The 27,411-nt window shown below is 41.3% G+C and overlaps 1 protein-coding gene and 1 long non-coding RNA gene across 6 annotated transcripts in view; one reads left to right on the top strand and one right to left on the bottom strand.

Annotated features, from left to right (window-relative positions):
• The window catches only part of SH3PXD2B (SH3 and PX domains 2B), a 153,642-nt gene that overhangs the window by 35,860 nt on the left and 90,371 nt on the right, over positions 1 to 27,411 (bottom strand). For both annotated transcript variants that reach the window (XM_056574825.1, XM_056574827.1), the window contains exon 5: positions 21,796 to 21,887. In XM_056574825.1, the coding sequence (XP_056430800.1) occupies positions 21,796 to 21,887 (92 nt within the window). The remainder of the gene's footprint in view (positions 1 to 21,795; positions 21,888 to 27,411) is intronic.
• Positions 1 to 27,411, top strand: part of LOC130369490 (uncharacterized) — a 97,175-nt gene that overhangs the window by 37,760 nt on the left and 32,004 nt on the right. For 2 of the 4 annotated variants that reach the window (XR_008892781.1, XR_008892780.1), the window contains one exon: positions 18,468 to 18,596. The exons of the other annotated variants lie outside the window; for them this stretch is intronic. This is a non-coding gene — a long non-coding RNA (uncharacterized LOC130369490). The remainder of the gene's footprint in view (positions 1 to 18,467; positions 18,597 to 27,411) is intronic. 4 annotated transcript variants of the gene reach the window in all.

The raw sequence follows: 27,411 nt of genomic DNA, 5'->3' as shown, positions 1-27,411 counted from the left end.
GGTAATAGAGTGCTCATACATTTAATAGATACAGGGGGAAATATCTCAGTGCAAGACTTTATCTTCTATTCCTGTGCTGTTCACTATACACATGCAGTACAATATATGAAACTGTAAGTACGCTGGCTGTAGGCTGATGAATTATATCCTGTCGGAAGGACAAACTCAAGGTCTTCTTAGGATTAGCATTTCCAATTGCAGTTGATAAGTACGCTGTCAGACTTTCAATGAAAGATGGTGGGAGTCCATGAGTCCATGCAGGAGTAAAATGTGAAGAGAGTATTAAAAAGATTAATACTGCAGCAAGTAAAGAAAGTGAATAAAGATACATAGACCTATAGACCCTGGCAAACATGTACCCTGCAAGCTGACAACGTCTTAGACTTAACATTAAAAAGGGGTCCATCTATAATCCTCTGAATCCTTAGCTGGGGCTGGCTGCAGGGTGGAGTTTTTCTAATAGGGAAGAGTTTGTTTTTTTGCAGAGAGTAGGGGACATCAGACTGCTTTTCATCCAGAGACACAACATGCACTGGTATACACTGAAAAAGAGGAATACTTAGAGCCCTTTCACATAGCCAATTTTTCGGAAATGCAATATGATTTTGCCGTGTGGAGCAACAATTGTTGAAAACAATGGGAGGCTGTTACACCGGAACTTCCAAGTGGAATTTTCTGCCAGATTCCACTAAGAAATTCTGCCATGTGAATTGGCCCAAGTGGTACGTTAACACGTAAATAATCTGCTGCTGATTTTCCTCTGCAGAATTCCGCAAGTGGATTATGTTGCTATCCATTGATTTCAGTGGAATTTCAGCTGTGGTTAAACTGCAGAGAATTATTTACATTTATACATACCCTCAGAGTGTAAACAGTAGATAATGCAGGGACAAACTGACACATTTTTTTCACCACATATTTTCTATTGATTTTCAAGGGAACCTGTCAGTTTTATGCTGTGTGAACCACAGGCAGCATGACATGCTGTCAGTTTCCCTCTGTACAATCAAGTATGATCATCGTTAGGAAACCAGCTGGAAACGGAGCTCCGAATCATCAGAAGGTTCTCATGGCAGCTTCTTCCCACTCTGATCAATGACTCCCTATACTAAAATAGGGACAAATTAGCCAGGCTGATTGGATGGGAGGCTTAGCTTGTGTCTTCGATTATAACATTTATGATGGAGTTCTATACTGCCACTGGAAGCAATGTCTGCACAAGAGCTGGCCAAGTATCTGGAATCCATACACTGCTGTTTGACATTTCTCTTGGCAAGATGGTTTATTCAACTATATATATATTTTTTTTATAAAATAAGGATGTCCTCTGTCTGCACAGTCAAAACAGACATTTCTGGTAAATATAAAGTATTATGAAGACCCTTTCAACTAATTCTTGAAATGTCTGAGGCAGCAATGGCAGAGCTCCATAGATCATTAAAAACTTAGGAACGTGCGGCCAAGACATTGTGTTCCACAGATACTCTCTCTCATGTGCAGGAGCATCACGTGAGCGTGTTGATCTCTACTGGATACAGGAATGTGCTTGTGACTCGGAGTAATAGTATGCACAGATGTGCACTAATGGATAGAACATCAATACATTACTAAAATACTGCCTCTTAGATTGCAACTGTGTGTCAGGTAATAAAACTTGTTATCATTAGAAGATGTGTACAGTAACCTTCATCAGATGTGAAATGGCAAAGTAACCACACACACACATTAATGAGAGGATCATTCATTGTCAAAGTGTCTGAAGGGAAATACAGGCATCAATATTATCTACCATGAAAAGTGAAGATAGTAATTACATGTAGATACAAAGCTATGTATTTCACTGCATTAACCTAATGGAACACATCTAAAAAGAAAAAAAAATCTGGATAAACTTAATTTATTTATATATTAACGTTTATTTATTTAATTTATATATTCTGCTGGGAGTTCTGTAAAAATAAAAAGTAAGTTATACTTACACTGGTCGCCCATAGCTCCTGTTCCAGCAGTTACTGGTCTCCTACTGGTCACTGCTTGTTGACATCAGTCCCTCATGTATACAGTGCATTTGGAAAGTTTTCAGACCCTTTCACTTTTTTTAAATTATTTTCATGATGCAGACAATAAAATCGAAGAAAAAAAAAAAAAACAACTACTTTCCCCCATCATTCTAAACTCAATACACCAAAATGACAAAGTGGAAACAGAATATTGGGTATCTTTTTAAATTTATTAAAAAGGTAACATATTATTGCATTGACAATATTTGGCAGGGATTACAGCCTCCTGTCTTCTTGAGTATGATGCCACAAGGTTTGCATACGTGACTTTGGGGATTTTCTGCCATTCTTCTATATGCTTCTTTCTGGACACTCTGATAAGGCCCAGATCTGTGGAGTGCTGTAGTACTGGTTGACCTTCTAAAAGTACCTCGCTATTTGCCACCAGAGCTAAATTTCAGGAGTATATTTCCAAATTTTCGTTTTTCCTTTTTAATAAATTTGTAAACAGTTCTATTATTATTAAGTTTACACTTTGCCTTAATAGGGTATTGAGTGCAGCTTGATGGGGTAAAGTTGATTTTTTTTTTTAAGTTCAAGGTTGCAACATAACAAAATGAGAAAAAAAAGTTAAAGGAGCTGAAGACTTTCCGAATGCATCATAAGCAGCATGCAGTCTTGAATATGTTAATGAGACTACATTTACCAAGATAAAACAAATATAAGGCAGAACGGATTTTACCACAGAGACTTCCACTACAAGCCTCATATTTACAATTCATTGCATATATAAGGCACAGTGGAATTACATATAAGGCATTAAAGGGGTATTCCAAGACAATATGTCATACTTCACAGGGTTTCCAGGGGCTGTAGTCAGTGGGTAGGAGGATAGCATTAGTTGAATAAATCCCTTTCACCCTGCTATCTACCCACTCGCTTCAGCACAGCCACACTTTACTATAGACCATGTGACTTAGAGCATATTGTTTCCCGCCAGGAAAAGGAATGCTATATATAAGATATGTGGTAGCACTCAGGGACGTGCACACATAGGAGTGAAAGGGGGCTGGAGCCCCTGCCCTTTTCCTCACCTGCCCCTCTAGTGCCCTCACAAAAGGAGCTGCAGACTCAGGGTGACAGGTGAAGTAAAAAGGATCCCTTGCTGGGGAGTTGTATGGGGTTTAATGAAGGGTGCTGTGCCCTCCCTGCAGCAAGGGGGCGCCACTTACCCTGTCATTATCTGCCATTTCTCTGCTTCTCTCCACACGGAGGAGACAGGAGCAGGAGAGGCAGAGAGAAGCCCCGCCCACAGCATGTCCGGCCACAGACTTCAGTCTATACTGCCCTTACTGTAAGTAACTGTAAATATATGTGAGTGATTGTATGTCAGTGTGTGTGTATGTATACATATATATATGTGTGTGTGTGTGTGTGTGTATATATCTGTGAGTGATTGTATGTATGTGTGAACCTGTATGTATGATGTGCTTATTGGCTATATCTTTTAGTATATATTCCATGTTATATGTGTGTCTGTGTATTTATGTTTCTTAATGTATATTTGTACCTGTGTGTATATTACCTATGGACTGTATGTGTGTATATTACCTATGGACTGTATGTGTGTATATTACCTATGGACTGTATGTGTGTATATTACCTATGGACTGTATGTGTGTATATTACCTATGTACTGTATGTGTGTATATTACCTATGTACTTTATGTGTGTATATTACCTATGGACTGTATGTGTGTATATTACCTATGGACTGTATGTGTGTATATTACCTATGGACTGTATGTGTGTATATTACCTATGTACTGTATGTGTGTATATTACCTATGTACTTTATGTGTGTATATTACCTATGGACTGTATGTGTGTATATTACCTATGTACTGTATGTGTGTATATTACCTATGTACTGTATGTGTGTATATTACCTATGTACTGTATGTGTCTTTCTGTTATGTGCTTGTATGTATTGTATGAAGCACATTATTAGGGAATTATTGGAGGAATGTAAGCACAGTATATAGGGAATTTATGGAAGCACAGTATATATTTCATTATATTGGAACATTATATTTTTTATGTATGCTGGCACTGTGTATAGATCCTTAGGGTGCGTTCACACGTGCCTATTTTTGCTGCAGATTTTGCTGCTGCAGATTTTGCTTCCCATTGACAATGGGAAGAGAAATCTGCTAAAGCAAATCTGCAGCAGAAAATACGCACGTGTGAACGCACCCTTAGTGGTGGCACAGTATAGTTAAATAATAGTGGCACAGTATATAGTTCATTAATGGTAGCACAGTATATAGTTCATTAATGGTAGCACAGTATATAGTTCATTAATGGTGGCACAGTATATAGTCCATTAATGGTGGCACAGTATATAGTCCATTAATGGTGGCACAGTATATAGTCCATTAATGGTGGCACAGTATATAGTCCATTAATGGTGGCACAGTATATAGTCCATTAATGGTGGCACAGTATATAGTCCATTAATGGTGGCACAGTATATAGTTCATTAATGGTGGCACAGTATATAGTTCATTAATGGTGGCACAGCATATAGTTCATTAATGGTGGCACAGCATATAGTTCATTAATGGTGGCACAGCATATAGATCATTAATAGTGGCACAGTATATAGTTCATTAATGGTGGCACAGTATATAGTTCATTAATGGTGGCACAGTATATAGGGAATTAATAGTGGCACAGTATATAGGGAATTAATAGATGAATGGTGACACAGTATATAGGGAATTAATAGATGAATGGTGGCACAGTATATAGTTCATTAATGGTGGCACAGTATATAGGTAATTAATAGATTAATGGTGGCACAGTATATAGAGAATTAATAGATGAATGGTGGCACAGTATATAGGTAATTAATAGATGAATGGTGGCACAGTATATAGGGAATTAATAGTGGCACAGTATATAGGGAATTAATAGATGAATGGTGGCACAGTATATAGTTCATTAATGGTGGCACAGTATATAGGGAATTAATAGATGAATGGTGGCACAGTATATAGTTCATTAATAGTGGCACAGTATATAGGGGATTAATAGATGAATGGTGGCACAGTATTTAGGGAATTAATAGATGAATGGTGGCACAGTATATAGGGAATTAATAGATGAATGGTGGCACAGTATAAAGGGAATTAATAGATGAATGGTGGCAAAGTATATAGGGAATTAATAGATGAATGGTGGCACAGTATATAGGGAATTAATAGATGAATGGTGGCACAGTATATAGGGAATTAATAGATGAATGGTGGCACAGTATATAGGGAATAGTGGCACAGTATATAGGGAATTAATAGATGAATGGTGGCACAGTATATAGGGAATTAAGGGGGGTACGGTATATAATTAAAGGGAAACTGACAGGCTGTTTACTCCCACTAAACCCAATACACTAGGTTACAGTGCATGTATACAAAAATTGGTCTTTCCATTTGCTGGGTGATTGGGGATGAGTGATGGGTGCTGGGTGATTGGGGCTGGGGGATGGGTGATGGGTGATTGGGGATGGGTGATTGGTGCTGGGTGATTGGTGATGGGTTCTGTCATATAGAGGTCAGACCGGGGCATATAGGGGGAGATTTATTAAAACCTTTGCAGAGGAAAATCCTTCTGCAAAATGATCTGATTGGTTGCTATGGGCGACTGCACCGCTCTTTCTCTGCACAGGTTTTGTATAAATCTCCTCTATAATACAGTATATTATAGGGCAGCTGTCACATGTTTTCTGTAAATAAGACTGACAGCACAGCCAAAGTGTATATACACATGGCGGACCTCAGAGAAACTGTTCTTGACTCGATTTTACAAAAACACCAACTTTTATGGGCATAGGAATGTCAAGGAGGCCTGGCGGGAGTCCACTGTGTCCCTGGGCCGCAGTACATCTGCCCATTAAGTCTGGCAGACTTTTTTTTACTTGAGCCCCTGCCCTCCAAAATGTCTGTGCACGTCCCTGGTAGCGCTATATATGTGGCAATTGGATGCATTGTGTATATAGGCTAAAGTATCAGGAAAACAAAAAGTTTTTGATAACGGGGGGGTCCGAGCGCTGGGACCCCCCGCAATCTCCGGTTTAGAGTCCAGACTCTCCTTCACAGTGGCGTGTACGACCACCGCCCGAAGCGGGGACCACAATGCCCCCTCTATATAATTCTATGGAAGAGCTGAAGATTGCCGAATGGCTCTCCCATAGAGCTATATAGAGGGGGCGGGGGTCGTGGCGCGGCGCTGTGAAAAAGAGCCAGGGTCCTAAACAGGAGATCACAGGGGCCCCAGCGCTCGGACCCCCCGCGATCTAAAACTTATTCCCTATGCTTCAGATAGGGGATAAGTTTGTTCCTTGATGCTTGTCCTTTAAGTGCCTCCATTGTTTATAAGGAAAATGTGGCTAGTACTTAACATATCATGCAGCTACACTGTATATAAGTTGCAGATGGCTGTATTTTGGAGGAAGATTTGCTAAAAATTTATAATACTTGTGTAAGTATAGACCATTTCAGTAAATAATGGTTACTTCACACTGCCAATGCGTTTTTTTAATTTTCACCAATGTGAGCTCACAGGTAAATAGTGCTATTGTTACAGCATGTAGTCACACATGATTTTCTCACGACCACCACGTTCAGGTCTTCTTGCATATTTCTTTCTTTATTTGCGTTATTTCACATTCTTAGGGTACATGACGTCTATTATTGGGGTACAATTATATACATCCCAGACAGGTAAGTTGACAAATACCTCTGCTCCAGCCTGCCGCGCTACGTTGCAGGGAACCACCCCCTTACTCATGCACGCAGGTGAGGAGCACTAGCTTGGTGGTTAAATATGCTTGTAAACATAGTTCAATTAACTTTTTCGGTGGTTAACCATTTCAATGCTGTATAATTATTAAAAAAGCATTATTATTAACCAACGCCATTATAAAAAAAAGCCTTATAACTACACTTCATTGAGCCCTTTCGGCTCGATCGTTTCTAGTTCTGTTATCCAATATGCTTCGCTTCTCAGTAGAGCTTTTCTATTTTCTTTCTTATTCTTTTTCTTTTCCACCTCTTCTATAATCTGCCAGCTAAGGTCTGATACTATATGTCCTAGTTGTTTAAAGTGACGCGCTATGCTTGTTTCTCCATGTTGCATTTCTGCTATTCCTTCATGTTCCAAATGTGAATACCTCCTTATAAGTGAATTGTGTTCTTTCATTTTGTCTGGAGGTTTGTCCCACATAGGCCTTTCCACAAGGGCATTTTAGGAGGTAAATCAAATTGGAACTCTGACAGGAAAAATAACCTTTAAAATTAAATCCTTATAAGGCCTCTTTCACACTACAAAATTCTCCGTTTTTAAACATCCTTATGAAGGTCCGTCTGAAAACCAGCTGAAAACGGCAGTAACAAAATCCTATACGTCCGTTAGAAAATCCCATTATAATCTATGGGATTTTCTAATATCCGTTTTAATCCGTTATAGTCAGTTATTGATAACGGACGTTATTTTGTGATGGAACATAGTAATGGAAGAAATAAGAAATCTTATCATTCACCTACTACATTTATAGGGCTCCCTAAAAGTCAATTTGTGAGAACAAGAAAAATATCTAGTACAAATGAAGAATATAATAAAAATAAACTGATAAATAAATTTGTAGCGAAAGGTTATAGAAAAAGAGACATTGAAAAAACGACAGAAGAAATTGGACAAACCCCTAGGGAAAAATTCAGACAAAGAATGGATAACTTAAAGGGGTACTCCGGTCCTCAGACATCTTATCCCCTTATCTCCTACCATAGCCGCTGGGGACTCCCGTGATCTTGCACGCGGCACCCCGTTTGTAATCAGTCCCCGGAGCGGGTTCGCTCCGGGACTGATTACCGGCGACTACAAGGCGGGCGGCGTCCCCGTGTGATGTCACGCTCCGCCCCTCAATGCAAGCCTACGTGAGGGGGAGTGATAGCTTTGGATAGGGGATAAGATGTCTAAGCACCGGAGAACCCCTTTAAAGTAGAGAGAATTATGTACAGAGGACATTATGAAAAATGTTCAAAAATAATACAGAATGTGATTAGAAAATATTGGAAAATGTTGAAGGCGGATAGCAAACTATTTAAGGATCCACCCCCCCTCGCTTTTAACCCCTTAAGGACTCAGCGTTTTTAAGTTTTTGCACTTTCATTTTTTCCTCCTTTCCTTCAAAAAATCATAACCCTTTCAATTTTGCACCTAAAAATCCATATGATGGCTTATTTTTTGCGCCACCAATTCTACTTTGTAATGACATCAGTAGGTCCATACGATTAAAATGATACCCTACTTATATAGGTTTGATTTTGTCGTACTTCTGGAAAAAATCATAACTACATGCAGGAAAATTTATATAACTTTTTTATTTTTCCGCATACGGGGTGGTATGAGGGCAAATTTTTTGCACAGTGATCTGAAGTTTTTAGAGGTACCATTTTTGTATTCATCGGACTTTTTGATCGCTTTTTATTCATTTTTTCATGATATAGAAAAGTGACCAAAATACGCTATGCGCGCACGCCATTGACCATGCGGTTTAACGATATATTTTTATAACTCGGACATTTCTGCACGTGGCAATATCACATATGTTTATTTTTATTTACACTTTTTTTTTATGGGAAAAGGGGGGTGATTCAAACTTTTATTAGGGAAGGGGTTAAATGATCTTTATTCACTTTTCTTTCCACTTTTTTTTTGCAGTGTTATATCCCCCTCTAGTGGCTATAAAACTGCATGCACTGATCTCTTACATTGATCAATGGTTTCTCATAGGAAACCATTGACCAATGATTCTGCCGCTTGACTGCTCACGCCTGGATCTCAGGCACTGGCGATCGGACACCAGGAGGCAGGTAAAGGGACCCTCCTAGTGTCTTACAGCCGTGGCAATCCCGAACAGCCCCCCGAGATAACGGCAATGTTTTACTTTACTTTAGACGTGGTGTTCAACTTTGAACGTCGTGTCTAAAGGATTAATAGCGGGACCACAGCATTATGGCTAATAGCTCGCGGCACTGATCGCGGTGGCGCATGCTATTAGCCACGTGTCCCGGCCATTGCTAGGTGCCAGGCCCGACTCGCTACGACGCTCTATAACGCTATGGCCCCGCGTTATAGAACGGGAGCGTACTCAGGACGCACTGGTACGTCCTGAGTCCTTAAGGGGTTCAAAAAAGAAAAACAATTGGAGATAAGTTCATTAGAAACTATTTAAAACCTAAAAAAAAATTAACAAACAAGAATTCTTAGCAACAAAAAAGAAAGGAACATACCCTTGTTTAGCTTGCTCTCACTGTCACAGTATTAAAAGTGATTGCATTCATCATCCCACAAAAGGTACAAAAATTTAAAATAAAAAGGTTATTATTCCTGTCAGAGTTCCAATGTGATTTACCTCCTAAAATGCCCTTGTGGAAAGGCCTATGTGGGACAAACCTCCAGACAAATGCCAGAAAACACAAATCACTTAAAAGGAGGTATTCACATTTGGAATAGCAGAAACGCAACATGGAGAAACAAGCGTAGTGCGTCACTTTAAACAACTAGGACATATAGTATCAGACCTTAGCTGGCAGATTATAGAAGAGGTGGAAAAGAAAAAGAATAAGGAAGAAAATAGAAAAGCTCTACTGAGAAGCGAGGCATATTGGATAACGGAACTAGAAACGATCGAGCCGAAAGGGCTCAATGAAGTGTAGTTATAAGGCTTTTTTTTATAATAGCGTTGGTTAATAATAATGCTTTTTAATCATTATACAGCATTGAAATGGTTAAGTGCCAACAGAGTTAATTGCACTATGTTTACAAGCATATTTAACCTCTTCAGGACACAGGGCGTATGGATACACCCTGCATTCCGAGTCCTTAAGGACACAGGAAATCCGGTCCCCACCGCTAGCTGGAGGGGACCGGAGCCGGATGCCTGCTGAAATCGTTCAGCAGGCATCGCGGCATATCGCCCAGGGGGGTCATTATGTCCCCCCATGTCGGCGATTGCCGCAGATTGCTGTGCAATTCAGCCCATCGATCTGCGGCGGATTCCGGGTCAATCGGGTCTCCAGTGACCCGGAATTACAGGCTGTTCGGGGCCGTCTCTGACGGCCCCAAACAGCCATAGCCAGCAGGGGTGAGGTGGCACTGGTGCCACCTCACGATCGCCCTGATTCGTCGGCTAGTTTACCGGCCGACCAATCAGGGCGCCTGCTGCGGGGGTCACGCCCGCAACCCGCTCTGCCCCTCTTCCGGAGGACGTGAGCGGGTGCGGGAAGAAGACCCCGGGAGCTGGGGACCCCGATCCCCGGCGTCCCTGTTGGGATCGGGGCCCCAGGAGCGGCGGCTGCGAGGGATTGACCTGGGGAGCAGCAGTTGGAGCTGAGTGACTGCCTCCTGCTGTTGCTTAGCAACAGCTCCCAGCATGCAAAAAGGGCATGCTGGGAGCTGTAGTTACGCAACAGCAGGAGGCAGACCACCACTACTCCCAGCATTCCCTTATGGGCATGCTGGGACTTATAGTTTTGCAACAGCTGGAGGCACATTTTTTCTATGGAAAAGTGTAACTTCAGCTGTTGTATAACTACAACTCCCAGCTTGCACAATCAGCTAAAGTGCATGCTGGGAGTTGTAGTGGTGCATCTGCTGGTTGCATAACTACAACTCCCAGCATGCCCGTTGGCTGTCGGTGACTGCTGAGAGTTGTAGTTTTGCAACAGCTGAAGGCACACTGGTTGTGAAACTCATTTTTTTTTTACCTAACTCAGTGTTTCACGACCGGTGTGCCTCCAGCTGTTGCAAACTACAACTCCCAGCATGCACCGTACATGCTGGGAGTTGTAGATTTGCAACAGCTGGATGCACACTGGTTGTGAAACACTGAGTTAGGTCACAAACTCAGTGATACATAACCAGTGTGCCTACTTGTACATGTACAGTGTCAGCGCATGCTGGGAGTTGTAGTTTTGCAACAGCTGGATGTTCCCCCCAATGTGAATGTACAGGGTACACTCACATGGGCGGAGGTTTACAGTAAGTATCCGGCTGCAAGTTTGAGCTGCGGCAAATTTTCAGCCGCAGCTCAAACTGCCAGCGAGAAACTACTGTGAACCCCCGCCTGTGCGACTCCTACCCTAAAAACACTACACTACACTACCACAAAATAAAATAAAAAGTAAAAAACACTACATAAACACATACCCCTACACAGCCCCCCTCCCCAATAAAAATGAAAAACGTCTGGTACGCCACTGTTTCCAAAACGGAGCCTCCAGCTGTTGCAAAACAACTACTCCCAGTATTACCAGACAGCCACTGACTGTCCAGGCATGCTGGGAGTTTTACAACAGCTGGAGCCACCCTGTTTGGGAATCACTGGCGTAGAATACCCCTATGTCCACCCCTATGCAAGTCCCTAATTTAGGCCTCAAATGCGCATGGCGCTCTCACTTTGGAGCCCTGTCGTATTTCAAGGCAACAGTTAAGGGTCACATATGGGGTATCGCCGTACTCGGAAGAAATTGGGCTTCAAATATTGGGGGGTATTTTCTGCTTTTACCCTTTTTAAAAATGTAACATTTTTGGGAAAACAAGCATTTTAGGTAAAAAAATTTTTTTTTTTTTTACATATGCAAAAGTCGTGAAACACCTGTGGGGTATAAAGGTTCACTTAACCCCTTGTTAGGTTCCCCGAGGGGTCTAGTTTCCAAAATGGTATGCCATGTGTTTTGTTTTTTTTGCTGTCCTGGCACCATAGGGGCTTCCTAAATGCAGCATGCCCCCAGAGCAAAATTTGCTTCCAAAAAGCCAAATGTGACTACTCCTCTTCTGAGACCTGTAGTGTTTTCTGAATCGGGAGAAATTGGGCTTCAAATTTTGGGGGTTATTTTCTGCTATTACCCTTTTTAAAAATGTAAAATTTTTGGGAAAACAAGCATTTTTTTTTTTTTTTTTTTTTTTTTTTTTACATTTGCAAAAGTCATGAAATATCTGTGGGGTATTAATCACTTTATCCCATGTTACATTCCCCAAGGGGTCTAGTTTCCAAAATGGTATGCCATGTGTTGTTTTTTTTGCTGTTTTGACACCCTAGGGGCTTCCTAAAGGTGACATGCCCCCCAAAAACCATTTCAGAAAAATGTTCTCTCCAAAATCCCCTTGTCGCTTCTTCGCTTCTGAGCCCTCTACTGCGCCCGCCGAACACTTTACATAGACATATGAGGTATGTGCTTACTCGAGAGAAATTGGGCTACAAATACAAGTAAAAATTTTCTCCTTTTATCACTTGCAAAAATTCAAAAATTGGGTCTAAATGAACATGCGAGTGTAAAAAATGAAGATTTTGAATTTTCTCCTTCACTTTGCTGCTATTCCTGTGAAACACCTAAAGGGTTAATACACTTACTGAATGTCATTTTGAATACTTTGGGGGGTGTAGTTTTTATAATGGGGTCATTTATGGGGTATTTCTAATATGAAGACCTTTCAAATCCACTTCAAAACTGAACTGGTCCCTGAAAAATATAGAGTTTGAAAATTTTGTAAAAAATTGGAAAATTGCTGCTGAACTTTGAAGCCCTCTGGTGTCTTCCAAAAGTAAAAACTCACAATTTTATGATGCAAACATAAAGTAGACATATTGTATATGTGAATCAAAATTTTTTTATTTGGAATATCCATTTTCCTTACAAGCAGAGAGCTTCAAAGTTAGAAAAATGCAAAATTTTCAAATTTTTCATCAAATTTGGGGATTTTTCACCAAAAAAGGATGCAAGTTACCAAAAAAAATTACTACTATGTTAAAGTAGAATATGTCACGAAAAAACTGTCTCGGAATCGGAATGATAGCTAAAAGCATTCCAGAGTTATTAATGTTTAAAGTGACAGTGGTCCGATGTGCAAAAAACACTCTGGTCCTTAAGGCCAAAATGGGCTTGGTCCTTAAGGGGTTAACCAAGCTAGTGCTCCCCACCTGCACCGCAGGCTGGAGCAGAGGTATTTGTCAACTTACCTGTCGGGGATGTATATCATCGTACCCCAATAATAGACGTCATGTACCCTAAGAATGTGAAATCACGCAAATAAAGAAAGAAATATGCAAGAAGACCTGAACATGGTGGTCGCGAGTAAATTCTGTGTGACTACATGCTGATCGGGTGTCATGTGCTCGCCATGAAAGTAAGTATAGACCAGACAGTCTAAGAATGCACCAGATATATTATACAGCCTGATATACTGTGATACATTTTGTGCATTTTTGTCTACATGGGCTGACACTGCCCAGATACAAGGCTCAATTAATAGTGCAGACTATTCAAGCACATCATTATCAGGTCCACATCCCCTGTTTACACATGATTTAACTAGGATTTATTGGCTGCACAAAAGATCAAGTCAGGTGTTCATCGGGCGATTATCAGGAACAAGCGTTCCTAGAAATGTAAATTTGCACAATAATCAGACAGTGTAAAATGGCTTTAAGTGAGCACTGTCACTTTAAAAAAGCACTTAACATGTTGTAGAGACATGTCAAAAGTATCACTTGGAGTCTGAGAGTTCAGATAGTGACTGATAACTAGAACTAGCTGGGAGAAGAGCGCACTAAGTAAGACAAAACTACAAGTCTATGGCATTGTGTCAGTCAGCTGCAATTGGTCTAACTATTGGTCAGGGTCTGAACACTCAGACCCCAACCAATCAAAATGTTTGACATGTCCTAGAGAAAGGTACACTTTAAGTTTAGAACACCATTTAGTTGAATTACTTTACACCAAAATTTTGATACAACTTTTGGGGGCGGAGATTTATCAAAACTTGTGTAGAGGAAGAGTGGTGCAGTTGCTCATAGCAACCAATCAGATTGCTTCTTTCATTTTTAAAGAGGCCTGTGAAAAATGAAAGAAGAAATCTGATTAGTTTCTATGGGCGCACCACTCTTCCTCTACACAGGTTTTGATAAATCTCCCCCTTGGTGCATACCCAATTGTCTAAAAAGTGTCTTAAAACATACATTTAATGTGGTGCAAGTCATGCACAGCAGGTTTTTAGTACATTTGCCATATACACTGTTTATGGCAGCTCTGTGGATATAACTGTAAACAGAGGCAGGAAGATATCATGTACGAGAAGTTGAGACTTTCATTGTCACTTTTCTTTGCACCCCGCAGTTGGCACACTTCGTGGAGTAGGAAATCCCCTAGACAAAAAAAACATATCTGCCCTTGTGTGCTACAGACTTGTAATACGCTGTATGCATATCCCCTATTTACTATAATAGAGAAGGATGGCCAATGTGTCCCCCTACATACTGGAACCATTTCCATCTCCTCCAGGATCACTATGATAATGCACCTAAGATAAATCAGAATATCTTCACAGTGCAGTCTTTTACTTTAAATCATTGAAGTTTTGAATATATCCTATGATAATATACATTCTCAATCTTAATGTATACCCAGGAGCACTTTTTAATAGCAGTTCTCCTTTAATATACTAAGAGCAATGACATTCTTTGACAGGTCGCTGCCTTCCCATGCAAATACAACCAATATTATAAGAGATTTTAAAGTGATCTTGACATAAAAGTATAAAGCTGTGTAGGAAGGAGAGAGAACTCTCTGGGGATGAAATGAGTGCGAGGTCACCTCCTGAGCTGTAAGCGCAGAGGACAAAGGAAAAATATACCATGTCAGTAAACGCCATTAGCTAATGAAGCCTTAAGTGCACGCCGAATAATAAGCCACATGGTCTGCAAGTTATACCGGGCATGAAGGATAGTTCATCTCATCCTCCCTGGCTCTCTGCCATTTTAATATTGAAAGATATTGATCATTTGTGCGAGCTTGGTTTTATGGGTTCACTGGAAAAACAGTGGTCATGCTGAAACCTAAACCCCAAAACATGAGGAAGACTACACCAAAAAAAGGATTAGATTTTATTGATAATTTCCTTTCATTGGTTCTGCACTAATGCAATTTTCATAATTGTAATTTTACAATTGTATCGTTATAGTTAAACACTAATGGAAAATAATTGGGAAAAAACATTGCAAAGAGAATACTAGACGCAGTTGACAGTCACCTAGGACCCCAAAAACGGTGGGACACAATTGTGGATTTATAAAAAAAAATAATAATAATAATAATCTGTAAATAAATGTATTTGCCAGTAAGTGCTAATTCTACATTCAATGGATACATTTATCGTCTATCAGATACAGTAACAGACTGGGGATTGGCACATTCTGAAATGCCAACCTCGGGCACCAAGAAAGCTTTTCCCACACCTTCTGCCAGAAAAACAGTTCAACATATTAAAAGTAGACATTTGTTACACTGCATAGCCTGATAATAGGATGGAAAACTACAATAAACTACACTGAAATGTATTAGACCTGAAATCTCACATAATAATGAAATAAAACAACAACAAGATGCCTTAAAATTACCTAAGCCCTTACAAAATGAATAGGTCATCAGTATCAACCGCATTAACCTGTTGGCACAGGGTAATTGTGCGAGTAAGACTGATGAAAATCATACTTACTGATCTTATGTCCTTGGCTTTCTTTTTCCATAATCTCCAGTCTTCTTGATATGGTAATGGTGATCTTGGGAGTACATGGTGTGCACGGTGACGTCCGATGTTATGCAGATCTGTTTGCTCTGGCTTCTCCATTGTAACATCTCCTCATTCTGTGCTGAACCAGCTATGCTGCAGAATGAAGCTCTACTTTGTATCTTAATAGCTCTCCGCATGTGCTATAGCTGCAGCCTCAGCAGTTATGCTGCAGAGTGGAGCTCCATTCTCCAGAATAGCAGGCTAAGCACAGAGGGAAGTGCTACAATGAAGATGTCAGCACGCACCGGATGTCGCCATGCTCGGAAGGCTTGGGAATTCCCCCATACACCAAACAGGCTAACTACTATATTCAGAAGACCAGGATTACTGAAGTATGGAGCTACGGACAGAAGATCGGCGATTTTAATCAGTGTAACCCGCACTATAACCCTGTACCAACAGGTAAATGTGGTTTAAATAGATTGACGAAGAGCAGTATACACTGCTGTGGTTGGCAAAGATCTCTCAATCAGGAAAATGGATGCAGCTGCAGAGGAAGACAGCACAACCCAAATTCCCAGCTTTTCTTAAAGCAGTAAGGTGGAGCTTTTAAAAATGTTTAAAAAAATTCCTCTACTTGGAGACAGCCATTTATGGACTGGTAAAACATGACACCAGGTAGCTGAAAAAAGGAAGGCATGAAGTGTAATTTCAGTCCTAAATGGTTCTGCAACTTTCTGAATGCTTGAACCAGCCCTGGTCTGCAAGTCAAAGGTAACGTACGTAACCAGACCTCTGCTGGCCAAGTTGCTCCTAGGCAGTGACCTGAAGGACACAATCAGTTTCTGTTTCAAGTACTGTTTTACATTTACTTAAAGCGTGCCAACATAACATAGGAATTTGTGCCATTACAGGAGGACCTATACTAAGAATAGGGGATAAGTGTCAAGTCGAGGGGGGCTCCAAACTCTAGGACCCCCTGTGATCTCCCGCAAGATGTCTCGGCTCTTTGCATAAAAAGAGATGTATCGATCACCACACAAGCAGTGGCCAAAAAGCCCCCTCCATGCAGCTCTATGGGAGAGACGGAGATACCGAGTGCAGCACTCCAGGCCTCCCATAGAGATGCATGCAGGGGGTGTGTCAGACAAAGCTTTATGTGGTGGTCGACGTGCTCCAATCATGCACGTGCGGGGCACCGTGTGGAAGACACCTACCCCCACCCCTGTGATCAGACACTTATCCCCTGTCATTATACATTTTTCTATCCCAGAGTACTCCTTTAAATAGCTTACGGTGCCCTGATTACCCACCTTCTTTTTACAGTTTCTTGATACTCTGTCTCTGCCCACCTCATGTGTGATCTGTGAAGTTATTTAATAACCATGCAATTTAATTTTATGAGGGATGGCCCAGGTCATCTTTAAACTAACCTTTAAAGATGACCTAATAGTCTTTAAAATAACACTAATATTAATGTACAAGGAGAATCCATATTGGAAAAACAGATAAAAAACAATCTAATGTAAGTAATTGCAAGAGATCAACCATTGCCTCACTTGCACTCTTAAAATACTTAGGCTTCCTGTTAATATAACTTTTTGTTACTATGCATTTCCCTTTCTGTTTGTGGCCACCATTTTCATTAGTACACTTAATGGGGAATTAAAAATCTTTGGAATGACTTACGCAGCTCAGTATGCCATTGAGTAAGTACATGAATGGACCAATGTGCTGAGCCCATTCTGCTCTACACACAGTTTATGATCACAAAAAACTTCCAACACTGCGTGAGCAATACTATGTCAGGCTGGGTTCACACTACGTTTTCTCCCATATGGGAGCGCATACGGCAGGGGGGAGCTAAAACCTTGCGCTCCCATATGCCTTCGTATGTGCTCCCGTGTGTCATTCATTTCAATGAGCCGACCGGAGTGAAACGTTCGGTCCGGTCGGCTCATTTTTGCGCCGTATGCGCTTTTACGACCAGACCTCAAACCGTGGTTGACCACAGTTTTAGGTCCGGGGGAAAACAGCATACGGCCCAAAAATGAGCCGACTGGACCGAACGTTTCACTCCGGCCGGCTCATTGAAATGAATGACACACGGGAGCGCATACAAAGGCATACGGGAGCGCGAGGTTTTCGCTCCCCCCTGCCGTATGGGCTCCCGTATGGGAGAAAACGTAGTGTGAACCCAGCCTCACTGAAGTGTTGAGTCAAAGATTGCTTGGGAAAGTACTCTTTGATGCAGCCAAAAAAGTTAAGAAGCTCTACATCTCATGCCCTTTATTCTAAAGATTGTTGGGGTCCGAGCTCATACAACATCTAAAGTGATCTTCTTATAACAGCCTTAGAGATCATTTCCATTCAAAAGTAAAATTAATTTCATAACTGAAAGGCTGTGTTTACCACAAAAGGTGCATTAAGAATTCACATAGTGTGTAATGCTTCTCTTAGTCTTCATAATGATACATTTACTTGCAAAATGTTGACAAATGACAAACCACTTCCTGAGAGATTGGGTACAAACTATGGAGGATGCCATGCCACACAACATTATATGCCAGTCAGTATAGTCTCACTTATTTTAGCACTGCTTTGTCCTGTCTTGGTCTATAATTCACCATGAAGTGTTTTGGTCTCAAGACACAGTAACACAAACAGTGGTTGTGCAATAAGCTTGACTCCTATCCAAGATCAACGAGTCATTGCTGCAATCATTCTCTAGAAACATTTTAGGAAACCATAAAGTTTCCTGTTTAAATAGATCTGAAGTCATAAGATGAGAAAATGGATAAAATAACTAAATAATCTCACCTGTCATATCCACAGATCAATTCCAATATAAGAAGACTTGCAAAATAAAACTAAAAAAAGGTGAAAAGAGGCATTGCGAATAAAGCTCCACATCTACTAGCTGTCAACATCTCACACAAGGTCGTCCATATTGCTCCGAATGTAGTAACTGCTATGTCATGTCGTTTTTAGAAGGTCAGACTAGTCCAACAGTGCTATACACTGATTGCATTAGTCCACTTCGCTATATGTCTTCAGAGGGTCTCATAAACTTATTTCCCCAATCACCCCAGAATGTTGAGGCATGAAGATGTAATGCCAGTTTTTTTTTTTTTTTTTTTTAAACAACCTCACTTGTTGGCTGTACTTAAAACTGTATCAAGAGTATACTAAGACTGGATGGACAAACATCTGACAGAGGATCAGGTTTGGTTTTTGATCTTAGCAACAACGTACCACAGTGGACCAACTGACATAGTAAACAGTAGGCAAGTAATACAAATTTCCACAATAACTATTGAGGCATAGTTCTATCGCTGAAGACTGACAAGGGTGCCCCTGAAGTCAAGATGTCAATGGACCATGAATATGTAGTACAAACTCGTCTGGAGTGACAAGTCCCATTTCCTGCTCAACCATATGGATTTGGTAATGGAAAAAATGACCTTTCATCAGGCGCTTGGGGATCCAAGGAGATCTCACAACCAGGTCATGGAGGTGGATAAGAATTCAAGCTTTATTAGTATACAACGCGTTTCGGGGTTAGCATACCCCTTCTTCAGATTGACAGATTTGGAAAAATCTGTCAATCTGAAGAAGGGGTATGCTAACCCCGAAACGCGTTGTATACTAATAAAGCTTGAATTCTTATCCACCTCCATGACCTGGTTGTGAGATCTCCTTGGATCCCCGAGCGCCTGATGAAAGGTCATTTTTTCCATTACCAAGTTCATCAACAGGATCTCCCTCTGGTTCCATCCTGAAGACCTGTAGGCTTGCACGGATTCCTCTATTATTACCTTAGACTGAGGTTATATGCGTATTACTATACGCTCCAGGTGAGCGGCCATTTATTAGACCCCTTACTTGTCCCCACTTTACGTGGGTTTTTGAAAACATTTTTAGGGTAATGCACTAGGCGCCTCCTTGGGCCTTTTCTTTTTTCTTTTGCTTGCAGCAACCATATGGATGGCCGGGTCCACAACTAGCATGGATGGCCGGGTCCACAACTAGCATGAACAGCATAAAGTCACTTAAGTTCAGCAGGCTGGTGCTGGTGCTGGTAGTGTCAGGATCTGGGTAGCCTATTTCTGGTATGCTCTAGAACCACTGGCCTTCATACCACAAACATTGCACGGTGAACGATATGGGGACTTGTTAGCTGACCATCTGTGCCCACATCTTTAAGAGGCCTTCTATACCATGGTGCCATCTTACAACAGGACAGTGCTCTTAGTCATCGGGCTTGGATCACTAAGGAGTAGTTGGAGGGACACGACAATAGGTTCTTCACAATGCCTTGGCCCCTAAGCCCACCTGACTGTTACCCCATTGAACATTTTTGGTATAAACTGTAATGGGTTGTGAGATCTGCTCCCACTCTACCAAAAAACTGTGCACCAACTGACAAAGTGGGCTGAAATGGATAGAGTTAAGTATGGAAAATGTTTGGCACTTTGTGGAACCTGTTTCCCCGATGTCTAGAAGCCATGATTTCCCAAAAAGATTGATCAATCTGTTTTATAAGTAGATGTTCCTAATGCAGATATCATTCAGTGTATACAGCTCCCCTCTTCCCCCTCCATCCACAAGTCACAGAGCATGCACACTACACTCTTCCATTGGAGTCATTGGGTTATCACACAGAACACCAGTTTTGATGTTTATATGATGAGACTGTGAACTGTTAAGCAGCAGCTCATGCAAGATGGTTTTTCCCAAAATAATGTAAAAAAAATAAATAACATGAAACAAAACAAATAGAGATGAGCAAACTTACAGTAAATTCGATTCGTCACGAACTTCTCAGCTCAGCGGTTGCTGACTTTTCCTGCATGAATTAGTTCAGCTTTCCGGTGGGCTGGAAAAGGTGGATACAGTCCTAGGAAAGAGTCTCCTAGGACTGTATCCACCTTTTCCAGCCCACGGGAGCACCTAAATGCTGAAATAATTTATGCAGGAAAAGTCAGCAACCGCTGAGCTGAGAAGTTCGTCATAGCCCTGCCCCCTCATGATGTCTCACCCGCCCCCTCCAATAGACTTGCATTGAGGGGGCGGGACGTGATGTCATGAGGGGGCAGGGCTATGACATCACAAGCTCCCGGCGTTGGCTCCAGCGTCCAACAGTTTGTTCCAAATGCTGAGCAGCGGAGTACCCCTTTAATACTATAAATACAATGAAAATTTGAGAAATTTAGAAAATAGAATTATGATCTTAATGATAAAAGTTTCTCCTCTTTTAAAAGGAATGTACCATGATTAAATAATAAACTTTTCCTGTGTTTATATATCTCTTTACATACCGTATTTATTATGGCACTAGCCGGTATGTTTTGATGTCCTCTCTGAATGTCCAGTGATGGCAAGAAGAAGCTACTAGGGTAACGATTGTTATTGGATGACCTGCTCAATAGCAAACATTGCTCTGCTACCCGTGTATGAGAGGATCCAAGTGGTGTGACTAGGCTACTGAGCATGCTTGGACTATTGACCCTTACGGGCATGCAGTGATATAAACGTGGATGCCTTTTTGCTGGTCAGTGAAAGCAATTGACCTATGTTCATACTCCAGCATAACTATATGTCAAATTCAATGTATAATCTAGGAGGAACCAGCAATCTGAATAAAAAAAGTTTCATAGCTAAAATACACTGTAACATGGCTGCTAAAAAAGGTTTTCTATTCCGAGATCTGGTTTGTGTTGTTGAATTACATACATTGCTTTTCTTTATTGTGGACTCATCTGTGCATGGAACCCTGCATCCAGTCAGGAAAAGTGGTAAATTTGAATATAATCAGATTATCGGTTTCCTTTTCTTCTGACATTAGATGTCATACCATACATAGCTTTTTATATGATTTAGTGATGTCGTTTTGGAGACTTATTCCAGGAATACTTTACATTGCAGCTAATAAGCAAAAATTACAATAAAGCTTTAAGGCCTGCATCACTTGTGACTAACATCAAAGTGAAAATTTGCACAATAATATACAAATTTATGCCATTCAATACAATACAAATAACGTATAATCCAAATAAATGAATGCATACTATTTTGCCACATACCGTGCTGTACTATCATTCAGCTCTAATAGAAGACTCTTTTCCTACTATACTAGATAAAACACAAACGTATTACTTACTCCTTAGGTGGGTTATAGTCCTCTAGCCTGGCTTCAAAGAAATTCAGGACTTCTTCACACTGAGAGATGTAAGGAGGCATTCTGATGAGGGCCTAAAGATAAGAGATCATAGTAGTCACATACCATATAAGGTTCATCTACTGAGAACGTTGATAGGTCAGATGTCTATGATCATACATTTATAATATTTTTTTTTTGTATCTTTTTTTCTTTTCTTAAAAGGCTTTATTTTTATAAGTTTCAAATAAAGCAAAATACAACAGACCAGGTGGTAGACACTGCGCTACCCACATCACACTGACCAAGAGGATGACAACAAGAAAAGAAGCGCAGTGGCCCCTTGAAAAAGGAAACAAAATGGCGTTGGGGAGCGGAGCACGGCACTTCAGAATGGGTAAACCCTAATCAGCACCTTATGCACTGACATTTTTTTGTTGCGAGTAGCTATAGAACTCTGATACGGCTGATAGTTAGACACTGGGAGGCTTCTTCCCGGAGGGTTTATTCACCCAGCCAGGGTCCCCAGTGTCTATATAGGATTGATTCCTTACTGTGCAGGTGCACTGAATATAACTCCTACAGAGATTATTATAATAGTGTCCGTGTATCTGTACTGTTGCTCGGCCTGTGTTTGGAGGTCTTTGTCCATTTTAGCCTCATTTTGGTCTTATGTCACATTTTTTATTGAGTCAATAAAGATATTTAATTCATTCAAGCGGTATTTTAGGTACTCCTTTTTTGTGTGTGGTTAATAAGAAGAGAAACACACACACGTACACCAGGTGCCCACTCCACCCCCCCACTTAGGAGAGAAAGAATTCAATGAGTTCCCCAGTCAAGTAAGCCTTGCAAGCATCACTAACTAAGGCATCCAAATGTTGTCAAATTCCTTGGGAAACTTTCGACTTAGAAAGAGAGCCTGATGGAGCCGGACATATTTGTTAACCAGGTTAATCCACATCAAGATATTGGGGGGGGGGGGGGGGGGGGGTCTATACTGTCCTTCAATGACATTGCTGCAATTTTACAGGCACAAAAAAGCCAACATAATGCAAAAAAGATGACATTTTTACAGATCATTGGTCTTTGTATAATTCTCATATACTGATATTTTACATACTAATAAATGGACAATTAGATCTGCTTGGATCTATTATACCAGACTCTGAACAGCTCATGGCAATAGATAAGCACTAGTCTAATGACTACTTCTGACCGTCTGCTCCAGTCATCTATCATGGGAGCTCAGTGACCCCTCAACATCTGTAAATAATAATATTCAAAGCAATGAAATGCTATAGATCTCCAGTAAAGGGTATTCATAGGGCATACACTGTGCACTACATGATCTGTTAAGCATTAGTTATCCTTACTGAAGAAAAAAAACATTTTGCTTTAGCAAAACTAGATAACATTTCCTGTACTACAATCCACTTCTTTTAGTGACCAAACCAAACCTAGTGAAGGGCTACAGCAAAGTTGTCTTCCTTTGGATTGGGGTAGTTATAGGTAGATGCCTAGTCTGCACCATTTTCTACAAATATAGCTGTGTTTCTAGGACAAGGATAAGGCTATGTTCACAAGGCAGAATTTCTGCACAAAATTCTGCATGAAAATTCTGCAGTAAATTCCACAGAAATGAATTGGCCATTCACTTTAATGGAATTTCTGCAGCAGAAATTCTGCCGTGTGAATGGGACAACAAAATCCCATTGGGGTGTGTGAACATAGTCTAACATTCAACACTGACTGCAGCTGAATTGATCACATATACACATCACATTAATAAGGTTAAAAAAATAAAAAAAAAAAGACATAAGGGGAGATTTATCATTATATACAGTCATGGCCGTAAATGTTGGCACCCCTGACATTTTTCAAGAAAATGAAGTATTTGTCACAGAAAAGGATTGTAGTAACATATGTTTTGCTATACACATGTTTATTTCCTTTGTGTGTATTGGAACTAAACCAAAAAAGGGAGGAAAAAAAAGCACAATGGACATAATGTCACACCATACTCCAAAAATGGGCTGGACAAAATTATTGGCACCCTTTCAAAATTGTGAAACAGAAAGATTGTTTCATGCATGTGATGCTCCTTTAATCTCACCTGGGGCAAGTAACAGGTGTGGGCAATATAAAAATCACACCTGAAAGTAGATAAAAAGGAGAGAAGTTCACTTAGTCTTTGCATTGTGTGTCTGTGTGTGCCACACTAAGCATGGTCAACAGAAAGAGGAGAAGACAAACTGTCTGAGGACTTGAGAACCCAAATTGTGGAAAAATATCAACAATCTCAAGGTTACAAGTCCATCTCTAGAGATCTAGATTTGCCTTTGTCTACAGTGCGCAACATTGTCAAAAAGTTTGCAACCCATGTCACTGTAGCTAATATCCCTGGGCGTGGACGGAAGAGAAAAATTTATGAAAAGGTGTTAACACAGGATAGTCTGGATAGTGGATAAACAGCCCCAAACAAGTTCCAAAGATTTTCAAGCTGTCCTGCAGGCTCAGGGAGCATCAGTGTCAGCGCAAACTATCTGTCAACATTTAAAGGAAATGAAACGCTATGGCAGGAGACCCAGGAGGACCCCACTGCTGACACAGACATGAAAAAGGAAGACTACATTTTGCCAAAATGACCTTGAGTAAGCCTAAATCCTTCTGGGAAACCGTCTTGTGGACAGATGAGACGAAGATAGAGCTTTTTTGATAAAGCACATCATTCTACTGGTTACCTTAAATGGAATGAGGAAAAGAACACAGTACCTAGAGGTTCAATGATGTTTTGGGGTCGTTTGGTGTGCAAGGCATCATGAAATCTGAGGATTACCAACGGATTTTGGGTCGCACTGTACAGCCCAGTGTCAGAAAGCTGAGTTTGCGTCCGAGATCTTGGGTCTTCCAGCAGGACAGTGACCCCCAAACATATGTCAGAAAGCACCCAGAAATGGATGGCAACAAAGCGCTGGAGAGTTCTGAAGTGGCCAGCAATGAGTCCAGATCTAAATCCCATTGAATACCTGTGGAGAGATCTTAAAATTGCTGTTGGGAAAAGGCGCCCTTCCAATAAGAGAGACCTGGAGCAGTTTGCAAAGGAAGAGTGGTCCAACATTCCGGCTGAGAGGTGTAAGAAGCTTATTGATGGTTATAGGATGCAACTGATTTCAGTCATTTTTTCCAAAGGGTGTGCAACCAAATATTAAGTTAAAAGTGCCAATAAGTTTGACCAGACAATTTTTGGAGTTTTGTGTGACATTATGTCCAATTTGCTTTTTTCCTCCCTTTTTTGTTTAGTTCCAATACACACAAAGGGAATAAACATGTGTATAGCAAAACACGTTACTACAATCCTTTTCTGTGAGAAATACTTAATTTTCTTGAAAAATTTCAGGGGTGCCAACATTTACGCCCATGACTGTATACACTGTTTTCAGGCTTTATATTGCGAATAAAAAATTGCGCAATTGCGTATTTTGGGTGTTTTTGCAGTGTACCTCAATCTATCATATTTTTAGTATAGACGCTCAAAGTTTGCGCAAGTAGCAAAATAATTACGCAAAAATAAACCAGAACGGAGGACGTGTAAAACTTTGCTCTAAATCGGGGTCACCCCAGTAATAGCTGTAATGTCCTGGCACTTTGAAGAGGCTGGCTAATACCGTACCTCACCGTTCACTGTTAACCCATTAGGCACGGCAATCAAATCTGATCACTGGTCTAAAATATACAGAAATACTTCCTGGCAGCTCAGCTGAGCTGAACAGGACCACCGTGGTAAAACCGCAGTGATCCGATGAGCTAAAAGGACGTGAGGAGGTAGAATGTTCAAACTTCGAACTGAGTAAAATTCATCAAACTCCCGCTTGATGAGAGCAGGAGATTGCATCTGTGTAGACTGTAACCATGGTCACTGTACAGCTAAGAGTACCACTGTATGTGCAGGGAGGGAGAAAAAGGTATGGCTGTTAAGTCTATATATATATGGGTGATCATGTGTATGCGCACAGCTGAAAGTATGATTGTGTGAACGCAGAAGAGCGGAGTGTGTGACTGTACAAATGCAGCAGAGCTGAGTGTGTGATTGTGCAAATGCGGCAGATCTGAGTGTGTGATTGTGCAAATGCAGCAGAGCTGAGTGTGATTGTGAGTATGCATCAGTGCCGAGTGTGACTGTGTGTATGCAGCAGAGCTGAGAGTGATCATGTGTATGCAGCAGAGCTGAGTGTGTGCGTGGTCATGCATACACATAATCACACATTCAGCTCTGCTCCATACACATGCCGCACACTAATTTCTGCTACATGTACATGATCACACACTCAGCTCTGGTACATGTACACAGTGTTTACCAACCAGGAAGCCTTCAGCCTTTGCAAAACTGCAACTTCCAACATGCCGAGTTTTGCAACACTTGAAGGAATTCTCGTTGGTTAACACTGATATAGAGGTAAGGGGACAGATTGTTTAGCAAAATAACATTTTTTAAACCAAGAAATTCTGTGTACTTTATAAAAATTTATGATTTTACTATTGTGCAGAGTTTTGTTTGGCGCACACTGCTGCTCCAGAACTTCTACACTGTATAAGCAGTAGAAAGAGAGAAGTGCTCATGCCGCTGTACAGAACACTGGTGAGACCTCATTTGGAGTATTGTGCGCAGTATTGGAGGCCGTATCTCCAGATGGATATAGATAATCTAGAGAGAGTTCAAAGAAGAGCTACTAAACTAGTACATGGATTGCAGGATAAAACGTACCAGGAAAGGTTAAAGGACCTTAACATGTACAGCTTGGAAGAAAGAAGAGACAGAGGGGATATGATAGAGACTTTTAAATACATAAAGGGAATCAACACGGTAAAAGAGGAGAGCATATTTAAAAGAAGAAAAACTACCACAAGAGGACATAGTATTCAATTAGAGGGGCAAAGGTTTAAAAGTAATATCAGGAAGTATTACTTTACTGCCCCCTCAACGAAAGTCTATGGGAAGGGGGCGCGACTGCTGTCACACCCCTTTCCCATAGACTTTGGTAGAGTGGGCGGGCATGACATCATGAGGGGGCGGGTGAGACGTCATGAGGGGCCGGGCGTGACGTCACACCCAGCGGCCGCGAACACGGAAGCCCGCACACAGCGTTCGGTGTAATGAACTTCCCGAAGCTGTGAGCGGAGCTCCGAAAGTCAGGGCAGCGCACAACCCTAGGACGCAGGACCCCTTAAGGACGCAGGACGTAAATGTACGTCCTGGTGAGGTGGTACTTAACGCACCAGGACGTACATTTACGTCCTAAGCATAACCGCGGGCATCGGAGCGATGCCCGTGTCATGCGCGGCTGATCCCGGCTGCTGATGGCAGCCAGGGACCCGCCGGCAATGGCCGACGCCCGCGATCTCGCGGGCGTCCGCCATTAACCCCTCAGGTGCCGGGATCAATACAGATCCCGGCATCTGCGGCAGTTCGCGATTTAAATGAACGATCGGATCGCCCGCAGCGCTGCTGCGGGGATCCGATCATTCATAACGCCGCACGGAGGTCCCCTCACCTTCCTCCGTGCGGCTCCCGGCGTCTCCTGCTCTGGTCTGTGATCGAGCAGACCAGAGCAGGAGATG

Source organism: Hyla sarda, chromosome 4, assembly GCF_029499605.1.
Source record: "Hyla sarda isolate aHylSar1 chromosome 4, aHylSar1.hap1, whole genome shotgun sequence".
Lineage (NCBI taxonomy): Eukaryota > Metazoa > Chordata > Amphibia > Anura > Hylidae > Hyla > Hyla sarda.
The sequence above is the reverse complement of the archived record's forward strand: the minus strand, read 5'-3'. Positions and strand labels throughout refer to the sequence as shown.